Source organism: Onthophagus taurus, chromosome 2, assembly GCF_036711975.1.
Source record: "Onthophagus taurus isolate NC chromosome 2, IU_Otau_3.0, whole genome shotgun sequence".
Lineage (NCBI taxonomy): Eukaryota > Metazoa > Arthropoda > Insecta > Coleoptera > Scarabaeidae > Onthophagus > Onthophagus taurus.
Window position 1 is genome coordinate 17,699 of NC_091967.1, and position 13,999 is coordinate 31,697.

Genomic DNA, 13,999 nt, shown 5'->3' on the forward strand with positions numbered 1-13,999 from the left:
GCAAAGTTATGATTGTAACTGTGTTAAATTAAAACCAATTTTTTGTTTTCCATCATGTTTAATTAATTTATATGTTAAGTATTTCGATTACACTATCGAAATTATTTTTATCTTCCTTTCCAGCCGGGAGACAAGATTTTTTTATTATGTTGAGATGTGAAATGCTAGCCAAAAAAAACATTAAAAATTTAAAATGGTGGAGGCAAAATTATTTTCAAAATTCTATCCCGAGGTCGCCCGTCCAAAAATAAATACCGTGTCGTCTCAAAAAAAACAGGGCGACAAACATATTAAGGCGCATTTGAGACACGCCCAAATTTTTTCACGAAAATCAAATTCAATAACGCTTCATTGATTGTAATAATATTAACCACCGGATCAAGATAGAAAATAACGTGATTAAAAAAGAGCGATCTGAAGAACCTGAACCCGAATAAAGAAAAAAAAAGGGAAAGCCAAAAAGCAAAAAAATTTCAAAGTAATGGCAATTAAAATTAAAAACTAGAATTAAACCAATTTCCTGTTAAATTTTTTTTAATGATCTTATTATCAGTTAGTAGAGAGTTTAGAACAAAAATAAAATCAAAGAAAAAATCTGCAACGAAAATCAAATAATTGCATTGAGGATATTAAAACTTAAAGTAAATTAAAAAATATGTATAAATTAAATAAAAATTCATACGACACCGAACAACACTGATAATATGGAAACTACCCTCTGATTGTTTTTTCTGGACCGTGCGTTCACTAGATAGTTGATAATGGCAGCTACTACGATCGCGGTTAAAATGGTAGCAATGATAGCAGTGCAATACACGTTGTCGCAACCGGACCACTCTGTGACGATGTTGTTGTTCGTTACCTGATCCATCTCTTCTTCTGCTTCTTCTTCTTGCCTAATGCGGACTGCGAGAGAGAGTGGTGAACCGAATGGAACGACGACGTGAACTACTTGTGGCCAAAATCGGAAACTGAGTCTTTATATATCACTGAGGAGGAGTCGTCGTCGGCTCTACGCAAAGTTCGCTCAACGATGGGTGGCTCGCTCTCCCTTGGGGTTGGGTTGCCGGGCTAGGTGCTGCTGCTGAGAAATAGTCGGCCGAAAGTAGTAGGGGGGGGCACTTGATACTTTTCTTTGAATCGAAAGCTTGCAACGTCTGTACGTAGACTGAGAGTGGCTCAAAGTGCGCGCTCGTATTTATATAGGCAGGCTACCAGCAATTCTCTTATAGCCACCACAACCCGAAGCCCCTACGCGCCTTTAAAACGAGATAGGCCTATCGTAAACTTGACGACTGCGCAAAACAATATTTGACTCAAAAGCCTTAAGTCTCTTACTTACGAGAAAAATTTCATTAAATTACTAAAGAAAAGATTTTTTAATAGCGTTTGAATATATTTTTGAGTTATTTATTAGGAAAGATGGGTAATAAAAATGATCTTGGATTCTAACTTTAGATACGGTACCAGAAGAATCCTGCTAAATATAGCAACAGTAGACGCCCGAGGCGGCGACGACGACGACGACGACGCTGAGTTCTGGGAGCTACGGCCTGTACCCTTCTGGTGGGTCGTGGGTCTAAAATAAAGGTTAAGGCTACTAAATCCGGATTGATTTGCGACGCTGAATGATCGATTTTAACGGTTTCGATTCATGTTTGCCGAACATTTCCAATTTGGTTTTTGTGTTAATGTTTATAGTGGCTGGTTTAATGCTTAACTACAAGTATCATACAAAAGTATGTTTAATCATAACTAAAATTGTACCTTAGTTTTAATTTAAGTTTAAAATGATTTGCAAACATAACAATATTAAAAATTCATCATCAAAAATTCCAAACGTAGGTATTACGACTAAACTTGTCGAGTCCTTGGGTCACAACTGTAAACACAAAAGCTATTTTTTCATCTTTTGGCTAAGCTTTTAAACCAGCTGAGAGAAGTTTTGACATCATATTCAAGGAGCCAATTTTCATACAGATACATTAAGTGATTTACTAAAAAACAGTTCTGCTATTTATACTTTGTAACTATTTTTGAAATGGTTAGTTCTTGGGGATTTTCAGTTTTTCCAAATTAGGAAGTATTGACATTTACATTTAATAAGTTGTAACAATTTGTATGTTTCATATGCGCCCACTCACAAAATCCTATCTTATTCACCTAACCATACCTTATGATTCATAAATAATGTTACCATGCTTTCGCCAAACCTATTTTAACACCATTCGAATACATTGTTGTCTTTCAGATTGTTACTATATGTTCGACAGACATTTATTAATTTTTGTTTCCTTCATAAAGATAAGAGAAGTATGCATATTTATTTTTCGACCTTTTTCTACGCTTCACTTAACGTCTTCATCAGAAGGTAGTTCAACCGAATCCATATTGTTGGGCGCAAATTTTATTGAGCATTGTTTGCGACCATTTCTATCGTCGTCGCCCAGAGATTTCTAATACCGCTGCTGCCACCGTCCCCGTTCGTTCGCTATCGTAAATTTTACGCATTCATTGTGTTCTGACCGTTCTCGTATATGCACTCCACGGGCACGGGGGTAAAATGTCAATTAACCGTTCGTTGGCTTTGTTTATCAATGTCGTTATGCGACTTAATCCCACGTTTCTGGCACCATTGTTGTATTAACAACATGTCAAAACCTATACTATAGCAAAACGCGGAAAGCAAATACGGTTAACAGATGTTGAACTCTAACAGAAAAGAAACTTGAAAAGATAAAAATGTCGCCGCCTATGCGTATATTTAGTTTTTTTTCTTGATATGACACAGGAAGCAGTCAGTGGGCGGAAAAATACAAAAGAAATATTACGTTATGATGTATAATTTAGAATAGGAAATTGAAACACACAAAATATAAACGAAAGCTAAACGAATCGAGCCAAGTTCATTGCCAAAACGAAAAGTGTTGCTGTTAGTCCGAAAATATGTTGGTCCAGCGTGTATTGGACTTTGTACGCACGCACAGACACACACGTCTGACTTCTCCCGGAGAGAAGTAATTCGGGAGGCGACGGCGACGAACAGCAATAGTTGGATGCTATGAAGCTGATCTAAGAGCAAATTTCTGTTGCTCTATTTCCGCCATTTACAATTTTAGAGCGGCCGCAAATAGAAGCCGGTGATTACCAGAGTGCATCGACGCCTAACAACATCCACCCAACACAAAACGTTCGTCGCTGAACTTGACCACTGTGCGGTGGAGTTAGCTATTTCATGTCTTCTTCTTCTGCTGCCTTCATCTTACGGTGGTTACCAACACCTGTCTTCATATATCAAATTCTCGTATATATAATACACGATGAACTCTTTACATCAAACAAAATGAGAGATAATTAAAGAACAGAGGAAGATTTATTGATACGAAAGCTCTTAAAATATCCTATACAATTTAACTTACACAATAATTAAAATTCTTAAAATATAAACAACAAATGTTATAGACCATTTCAGATCTTTTCCTAGCGATTAAAACAGAGTGAGGGTTGCATAGAAGATGTAGTTGAAGATATTGTATGAAGAATTGCTTTTCAGAAGTAACCGAAGTAAGTTCAACCAACTCAACCCAACCCATTAAGCAAAGATCTAAAGAACTTATCAGAAACTGTATACTTCTTCGAGGTAGACACACACAAAACTGGTGATTACTACGGCTTTATTCATGAGAATGAAACATCTAGTGGTGCTTGCAAATTGCAGGTAATGATACATTGTTATCATACGTTCGACCCATTCATTCTGAATAAGCGCTTCGAGTTCCGATTCGTATAATTGGAGACCGGTTGATACATATTTATTTAAAACCGTGAAGAAGTCGTTGTGTTACGAATCTTGTCAAGTTATCTTAAGAGTCGTTTAATTTGTGGTGGAAAGATGAAAATGATTAATGGACTAGCCAGGTATAATTAGTTGCTGTTTTGTGGTTTTAGAAAAAAAATCGCAGTTAATTATATTGGTAATTTTCTTTAAACGTCCGTACTTCATTAACGGAAATGAAAATAGAAACACTTGAGGATGCTACGAGTGGTTTAACGGGCACTTGAAACACAACGCGCTTTGGCGTGCATTCGAAATTCTCGCTACATAACTAAATAACGCTTCCTGTGTTATTCGTTGTGACGCAAAATAGTGTTCTATTTATTAAGAGAAAAATAAGCGCATTTGATTGTTGTAGAAAGTCTATTGTGGAAAACTGTTTTATGAAATTATAGACGGTTTATTAACAAACAATTTTTTGTGCATTGTGTGGTATTTATTTCAAGTAAACTCATACTTTGCATTGTTCGTTTAGATGTCCGATCGAGATAAGAAGTATTTCTTATATTCGTTTTTTTTATTATTTAATATCGAGTTAACACGCTATACTGGTTATATTGATATATCGATATAGGGATACCGATTGAAAGAAAAATTCATCGCATTAAGACTATACACGAACAGATTGATTGAATTGTGATGTGGATTATAATGCCACCTTGAAACATTGTCAATTATAGAAGTGTACGAGATAGAATGTTGTTATATCATGTTTTAAAATCAAGTTGTCACATTGATATTTCGTTTAAAAAAAAACAATTTAGTAGCAATGTAATGATCAGTTTTGAGTTTATACGATATTAATTGTAACATTCTAACTTAACATTTGATAGCTGAATGAAGAATTGTCCTAAAATAGCTAATATAATTTAAGAGAAAACATGGATTCACATGACGTATTAAAAAGAGAACAAATAGTATACAAACATTAAATTATTTATACGTTCATATTAAAATCCAAAACAACCACGAAAATAATAAAACGTTGAATAGAATATTATACACTTTACTGCCACAGTTTCAAATTTCTTCCGGGGTAATAACTTCAAAAATACATTCCAAGTATTTATAGAAAATTTATGGATCGGTCACCATTTTATGGCAAAGCAATGATTATACAATGAGCTTCAACATTGCGGACGTACAAAACGAGCGCGAAAATTAAAAGAAAAATAAAACAAATTATCTTAGAACCAGTTAATGACCTTGTTTCCGAGCGGAAGCATTACCGAATAAGTATTATGTAGCCCGAACCGATGAAGCGTAAACTTTTCAGTCGACTAAACACAAATATGCATTCCCTTCCGAAACAGTATTGCATTGCTAAAGATTAAAAGCATTTTTAAGGTTAAATATACTCGGTTTTATCGCACATAGTTTTTCAAAAGATTAAAGTTTAAATGCACAGGAAATGATTTCATAGCTATAAATACAGTTTAATTGTAGCCGATAAAAATTTGTAGTATCCTAAAAATTTTTGGCCGTTAAAACAAGACCAAACAGCCAAAATCGTTTCAAGACTATCTCAACACCAGCAGCAACAGCAGAAACTCAAAACTATTTTCGCATCGCTCCCAAAATAAACACTTTTACAGCTCAACGCGGTTTCTATAATGAGATTTTGGTTATATTTAGAAAGGCCAAGTTTGGAACTTACACAAGAGACCGTCCTCAAGTTGACATTTCATATGGATACGTTGTCAACATTAAAACTGAATTAACTAACAGAGTTTCTCGTTTTCAATAATGTTCTTCTTAAATTTATTAATTAATTAACGGCCGCAGAAGATGCAATAAAGCAATAAGCATTTTGATAGCAAAACCACAAATAAACGATTTATTTAATAACCCAAGTGGAAAACTTTAATCACTCTTTAATGTTTACAAATTGAACATTATACACAAAATGATGTTTGAATTTTTATTGTAAAGTTACGATTGCGGTCATAAAATTTCTTTTCTTACCAGTTTATAACATTAAAGACGCGAATGCTAAAGAATCAAGCGGGTGAGTGTGGATCTTTGCATCTTTCTTTCCCACCGAAGACGAAAAGTTCTTTCGCCTTACAATCGAGTGACACTGAAACTCAATGAAGCGTGGAGCGATCGAAACCCGGCATGCAAGAAAGAAAGAAAGAGTCTCGTGTTCTTCGCATGGTCGCGCGAAAAGCAAACGTGCGGAGATGTAACGTGATTTTGTCCATATCCGTTTACTAGTCGCTAGTTCTAAAGAAATTCTGTTTAGTTGCAGGTGCGTGCAAAGAACCGACTCAAGCTAACATTCATAGTATGAAAAATACGGTACTTAGAACCAACACTTTTAAACTTAATTCTTTCGGATAAATCATTGGAAAGAAAATTTGGGAGAGTTTTGTGTTAAATCACATAATTTAATATTTCGTTTTGTATCCCTCATTAAAATCAGAATTCCCATTAACCCATCCTTAACATAAAAAATTAGCGTACAAAATTATTCCTATTACTCCAGATGCTCAACAGGATTGCATCTAATAAAAAAAAAGGCCTTTAAGACTGTTAAAGCAAACAATGGTTAATAAACAATTTTACAAGAGGGTCTCTTAAGTGACGTTTCAATTTTACTTTTCTTTAAATTGCTTCCTGATTAAGAACCAAGAACCTCGCCTACATGTCGTCAACCCTCCCCTTCCTCCTCTCACGTTTCAAAGAGAAATTCGGTTTTCGATGCTGCTGCTGCTGCTGCTGCACTGGCAAATATGGACAAAGCATAATTATCTCGCCATTTTGTTTGCTAATGGATTTATGTACAGAGACGACGGCGGATTGTTCACATAAGTGAGTCAGTGTTTACAAGGAGCGGACCATGACAGGGAGGAAGTCCAACTATCCTCGTCTTTGAATGCACTTGCATATACATAAGGAGAAATGTAGGTTAAATTTATGGTAAATAGTCTTCAATGGCGATAAATACACAAAATACAATGTGTGGGTATGTGTGTATATGAATTATTATTTTTTCTTGATATTCTTGTATTATTTTCTTATTCGAAGTAAGGTTAGAAGATATCAATAATTCTCTCATTCAGTCGGGCGTTAAATGCGTGCCACTTTATTCAAATTGTTAGTTAATAGCCGGTCATAAATCCGTACCAAACAACACTTTAACTAGAATTTCCCTTATTTGTCGGTTTTTGCTCAATTTCCTTGAGGCGATATTAATCTCGAGACGCGATAGTCAATAAATCAGCTAAATGCCATCCAGCTGTTTCAAAGAACCAGATTAGCCCCGGTTATTACAGTTAGCCCAACCTTGTAATTTATATATGATAGACAATTTACTTCCTCTATTTGAAATGCATCATTAGCAAATCTGAATCTGTTTATAAAGTGTGGCAGTGTCCCAGACAGAGGTGAAGAGGCGTGGACCCCAGCATCAAACCCAACCTCTGCAAAACACATACTCAAGTATGCATTAACCTCTGTGGGTAGTTTACATGGATACCCATATTGTAACAAAAAAGAACTACTAAGGTGTGTTTCTTTGGTGTAAAGGCATTACAGAAACATCCTATATACTATTATATGAACGAGAACGGCGACGACAGATTACGACACGGTCGGTTTTATCAATGAGAGTAGAACGTTTGACCGCAGACCGATTTGTCTCGTGTCTATTCCAATACTAAAAGCTTTTAGGTTGATTGTATCAATGGAATTGCCAACTCGTATTTGCTCGGTTTACGTGTGTCTGAGATGTATGGAGACATTTGCATAAGGTATCACAAACTGACGATAGAAACCAATTTGCATATTGTAATGTAATCTAATTAAGAATGAAGCTGTCTTACTATGCGACAACATAACCGTATTTAATTATTATCTTGTTAGTAATTCAAAATAATTGTTAAAATATTTTCAATCCAATCCAATCCAATTTAGAAGCAGTCATCTTCAAGTTGTTCAAGCAACAACAAATAGAACATAACGCATGTGTCGATCGTCTGCACGGTTCAAGTTATCCCGGGTGCAATGATCTTCGTCGTTCGTTACGTAAGGCGTGGGCCGAAGATCGCTTCTTTTACCCCCCTCACTCTTTCTCTCTGGCGGCGGGCAGCGAACAATCGGCCAAACTCCCTCTGTGTGTGTGCATAGGTCCTGGAGTTGGGTTGGCAGGAGCGCAACAGGACCGCATTCCGCACTATCGATTTATTATGTACCGGCCCGAACGACACAAATTGGCCACGGTGGTGGCCAGAGCTACAGCCAGGGGGCAACGTACTTGATTCATTATACCGTACACCTAATTAATCGACACCATACTAACACTGTATGTCTTTTCCACCTCCGTATAATATAAACTGAATATAGTTAAGCTCTTGGTTTACATTTTATGTTGATTTAATGTTGCGATAACTCGATTACTACTATAAATCTGAAGTAATTTTTTTCCTTTTTTTTTAGGGTTGGTAAAACTGCTGATAACGTTAAACCGTTAGCGTACGTGCAAAGTATTTCTAACGTTGGTACTGTAGACAGTTTGCTTCTCAGCTAACAACGCTCTAATAGAATAAACTGTACGTCGTCTACATGGACTCCATCGTCTATGTTGGCATGCACACGTTAAAAGCCGCAAAAGATCAAAGGAGATGTCGTTTCATTATCAACAACAAACAATTGATTCTACTCTTCTGCATTCTTTTGCCTTTCTTTACATTGCTATTGCAATTTTCTTCAATTAATTTAAATCGACAATACATTTTTCAAGACACACACTCGAGGAAAAGTAAAATAGTTTAGTAAATGAAACGAGAGCAACCGTATTCTGATTGTAATAATAACATACAAGCTCTTGTTTTGGCTTGACGATGCATAGTAATTATACCACAAACCGTAAACGTGAGTTGATTACAGTTACCACTTAATTGAGTAGGGCAAAATGTAATGAGTAAAGCTCATAATTAAATAGAAAGGAATAGAGCTTGCAGAAATATTTTAGTTAAATTAAATTTTTTTTGTAAACCGATAATTTTCCGCTTAGCAACAACGATCGCGAAAGAAGAATTCGCATCTTCCTCAAGGCGTGCTGGACCAATTGTAAATTACATACACACATACAGCCTCGTACTACATACACAGGGGTCTTGATTTTACGATGTTGGGCGTAACAAACGTAGTTCAGATGGTGGTGGTCGACGGCGGGTTGGGCGTTGTCCTCGGGCACCGCGGGAGGCGCGGATTCAATAACTTCGATAAGACCGTCGCTTCAGAGCGACTTCCGCGGTTATTTTAGTTTGGTATACCGAGAGATGTGGTGAATGCAAATAAGAAAGTCGATCTTCTCTCTCCTTCTGCGCTACGGCGACGACCAGTTTCTTTTTCATGCTTTTTTTTTTCTTTTACTGGTCGTCGTCTTCGTAGCCAACGCGCCCACTGACTGCTACGAATACCGCGCGACATGCCGCACTTGTAAATTGCAATCGTAAATTTCCTTTCGAGCCTCATGACGACGACGACGACGACGACGACAACGACGAAGTTGAGCATCACGTCGGAGAAGACGTACAGGTAGAGTGCTTTTTCTGAAAGTACTTTGATATATGTATATAATCTATGGGGAGATGTACTAAAGAGACAGTTGCGTTACATCAGTCTTATTGTTAGTACAACAGTGTACATATCTATTTTATAACTATACATATAGACCAACTTCTGGTATAACAATTTTTTCATTACTTAGAGTCGATTCGTAGAAAGACGACTTCTTCTTGATTACACTTCTTACGTCTTGATTAGGAACACGAGGGTCCGGACGTATTCATACAATTTAGGAATCGCACTAATTCGTTCAAATTTGTGCTAAAGGTTAGTTTAAAAATCTATTGTAAATCGAAAGAAAACGTTTACAAATCAATGTCAAGACAGTCGGAGTTACACATTAAAATCGAATGCATATGTTATATGTACTATTTCTGTGTCTAAATTATTATCCATTGTTACCACCGTTGGTTGTTAAAAATCAGCTTTTCCCAGAGTCGATATTTAAAACGTTCGTCCCACCATAGAAAATATCTGTTTAACATTCAGTAGCCGGCAAAGCATTCTCTCTCCCCGCGATGCGATAGTGTTCAGCGAACTGCATAAAGATAACCCTGCCCGGTTTTACTAAAAATAAACTCACTGAAACGCACAACAACGGGATCCTTGTGCGAGATGTCTGGCCAATATATCGACGCGAGAAAGCGCCGTAGTCTGCATAAAAAAGGGTTACAATGAATGAATGCGACTTGCTCGCATGTTCTTCTATACAAAAACTTGTTGCAAGTTCGGTTTTTAATTTGAACCGCACACCATAATGTTCGTCGTTCCATTTTAAATTGGACGGTGTAAACCGTTTCGCGTGTGAAGAAACTATTAAATACTGTTCTAGTACTAAACAACAAAATAGTAATACTCGTTAACTTCTCTTCATAGATGGCAACATAATTTTCTAAACCCTGATTTAGATTGAAAGAGAACCCCTTACTGTATGTGAAAGTCAAATAGATATATCAAGATATGAAACTTCAATTCACCGTTAGTTATTCAAGAAATTTTTTAAGTTTTGAATCGTTTTGTTATCCTACCTAACAAACACTTTTATTTTTCACATCCTTATGTACGTATCATATTTCAAACACCTGGCAGGGACGTTTTCAATTTGTATGAATTAATCCGTTAATGCGAGCGATTGCAACAACCACATCAGCTGATGATTAATGATCGAGTATTATGAACGGAGACAAGAACTGAGGGAAAGGGCTAACGGCAACGGAAAAGCCTACACATCGAAGGTCGTTTATCATGGGCTTCAGTAATGATTATTAATGATACATTTAATAACGCGTATTGGTGGTTTTTAATTTCTCGCCCCGCTTTAAAAGATTTCACGATGTGGTTTTCTTGGTTGTTAGAAAGATGTTGTCTATTCGCGTCAAGATATTCCTTTAATACATTGAAAAATGACGTGTAAGGTCATATATGTATATAGATATCCGCTTATGTTATCTTTCAAGGTTGAATAAAATGAAATTAGTTTCGCCTAATCGAGAAACTACTACGTTCGGAATTTTAGAAAATTATCGCATATTTGAACGTTTGTTAATTTATTCGATTCCGTTTGGCCGCATGCAATGAGCGTGCAGTGTTTTCTCGCGCCCGTTATCAACGGTACTCGGTCTGTTTCTGGACGATTTGTGGACGACTTTGTAACATTAGTTTTCCAGCATAGAACCCTCTATTCACATTGCTTATCTTCCATCACTTATACGAGAGGAGTAAGAGCGTCCCCAGAGCGAAGCGACATTCCTGCGCCACAGAGAATAATTATTGACGCAATCCGCTTGTGGTGCTTGAGAGAAATATCTTTACACGGTCGTCTCTTATGGAAGCATTTCCTTCCTTACTCGTTCGTTTGCAATGATACAACATTAAAAAATATACACAGGTGCTCTAGCTTCTTAACGCTATTCCAACATTCCATCGAAGATTGTTAGTTATATTGTGTTGTATGCACGCAGAAGGAATTTTGATATCTTTTCCCAGATAAAACCAGTTTGTTAGAAACATATACATTTTTCACACATTCAAACAAACTTTTTGCCATTCAGAGAGATCTCATCTCATGATGATATACTAAAGATACATCGTCGAAGATGAGAGAGACTTTTAAATAATTTTTTTCAATTTTCTGAGAGTAGCGGCAACAGACGACCGTGAGAGGTCGTCGTCGTCATTGACTGCACACACGTTGAGATTTCACATCCTCCGACGATCCCTTGAAGCCAAACAGTTTAAAGCCACCGGCAAGCCACCGCCATATGGTGCGGCAGGTATGCGAATTAAACCGGGCGAAGATTGAAATGCGTTCGTACGACCCAGGCGAAAACACCCACGTCGGTAATAAACCCGTGTACAGTCGTGTACTCAAACTTAACGTTTGCGAGCAGAGCGTAGATAGGTTTTGATATATGACACCCAACTTGCACGGTCATACCGCAAATCATTTGAAGAGAAAGACTAACTGACTTTGCAGTTATGCCCACAGTTATTAGACATAACGAAAAATGCCTATGTGAATGTGTGTTAGTTGATCTATTTTCTATTCTTGTATCATAGAAATTTTCTATTTCAATAACCCCCACACTTCGTTATGAAGCGATAATAACGGTTGATAAGAACCGGAAGTCTAAGGCAATTATTACTCACATTGACTTGAAAAAAAGTGATACTATTTAAATATCCTTACTGATTATCAATCATAATGAAGCTAATTGACACTAATTTCAAATGGACAACACCTACTTGTCATAGATATTATAAGTTTATTTGTTACAATAACTTTACGTGTAAAGTATCTGCATGTTTTCTCACGTAGATTATAATAATTTGCCAATTTCATAAGGCCATACGCACTTGGCATGGACATAATTTTCAAGGAGAGAGGAGACTGTGCGAGATCTGATTTATTATTTACCTTACTGCGACATATGCCTGAAGGCTATTTTACGCGGTACTAAATTATTTCTCTCCTCTCGCGCATATGCCGCGCCGGATTATCGATAATCTCCCGCTCGCCAGAAACACCATCAATGATCTCGAACATTTCGAGGTCATATTCCTCCACCCACATATTTTTGGCAACAATCAGCTAAAAATCTCTCATCAAGTAAACTACAAATATTGATAGGAAAAAATTACTTGGCAGCTACCAAGGCAGTTTTCACTACATGACGTAGATTTACTCCATCACTATTTATATTTTCGGACACTGCGAAATACGTTTCAAAATATTTATAGTTTGTAAACATTTGCGATGTAAAATACAAAAATAAGTTGTTTGCAGAGGAAAGAAAGTAGAGTGACTAAATTTAGCGAATTACTGCAATTGCTTTTTTGTCTGTTTCTGTTTTGAACAATTAGAATGCTACTTCGGCTCCTTAATAATGAAGATGTATTAAAAGAGATTTTGTTACCTGATCTATTGCTTGAACTGTTGCTTCGATAGCCCAACTACCTCTGTGTCTAAATAGTACATATGTATTGCAAAAAGTGTTACTGTCTGTGTCTTTTTGTTTCTTCACTTCAATAAGCATGACAAAATATTACTTTCATAAAATACAAGCAATTAATTTTGAAATGAAATTAAAACAAATCAACGGGATTTATTATTGATGTAAAGAGGACACTATTAATGAATAGTATGACATTAAGTCCTGAGTTGCGACTCTCCTCAAAACCATGTAATTATTATCAATATTTTATCTACGGTAGTAGTAAAACCAAACGAAATATTACCTCCTCGCCATTTAAAATGTGCTTTTACAACGATGGTCTCCGTTTATCTTCGAGTTCTATTACATCCGGCACATTAGAGAGAAGAGGGAAAAGCCAAGCCATTCATAAGCCATCAAGGGCTAAGAGTGTTAATAACCTTATATATTCTCTCTCTTCTCGTGTACACATAGAAACGGTTAATTATAAAGCTCGCGAACGTTGATCGAGGGAACGGCAAGAAGAGAATTTGTTATGTCAAAAAAGGTCTGTGACAAAACGGGCGCGTTCATGATTAGTCACGTAGTTTTAGCTTAGAGTTATATGAACTATGAGATTGCGACGAAATTGAATAGGATTTTTTAGAAATCACAACGGCGCGGCGTCAAGGCTTTCCTTTTAGGTGAATGAATTTCTATGAATAATAATAAATACATATTGATTTTATGGGTGGTGTTCTATTCGATTCCCACAATTACGATGTATAGCGATAGTCAAAGGCCCCCCAAGTAAGATTTCGAGAGATAGTACAAGAAAATCAGGTTATCATTCTTATTGTCACAGAAACGTTGTTCCCGTTATGGAGTGTGTAGAGGCAGATTAAAATCGCAGACGGGGGCCTAGGAATCTAAATACACCGTTTGAATAACCCAGTTGGGAGAGAAGCCAATAAATTTCGATCGTATTTATTTGCGACGCGGCGCATTAATTTACGTTTTCCCCCCTTTACGGTTCTTGTTCTAATAGAGCGCGCGGGCCGCTTTTCAAGGAACACGGAGGCGACCTGTTAGCTATATACAGAAAACGTCGTCGTTGAATTTGCATCTTGAAAAATCGTTAAACCGGTGCCTGTTAGATCCGGCACCGTTGTCACTG

General features: G+C 36.7%; 1 protein-coding gene across 7 annotated transcripts in view; it reads right to left on the bottom strand.

Annotated features, from left to right (window-relative positions):
* The window catches only part of LOC111415755 (fibrous sheath CABYR-binding protein-like), a 56,687-nt gene that overhangs the window by 4,556 nt on the left and 38,132 nt on the right, over window positions 1-13,999 (bottom strand). Inside the window, exon 1 of one of the 7 annotated variants that reach the window (XM_023047606.2) lies at window positions 863-1,176. The exons of 5 other annotated variants lie outside the window; for them this stretch is intronic. In XM_023047606.2, the coding sequence (XP_022903374.2) occupies window positions 863-871 (9 nt within the window). In that variant the 5' untranslated portion in view covers window positions 872-1,176. Of the gene's footprint in view, window positions 1-715; window positions 1,177-13,999 lie in introns of those variants that run through there. One more of the 7 variants, XM_023047605.2, reaches the window with a different exon arrangement.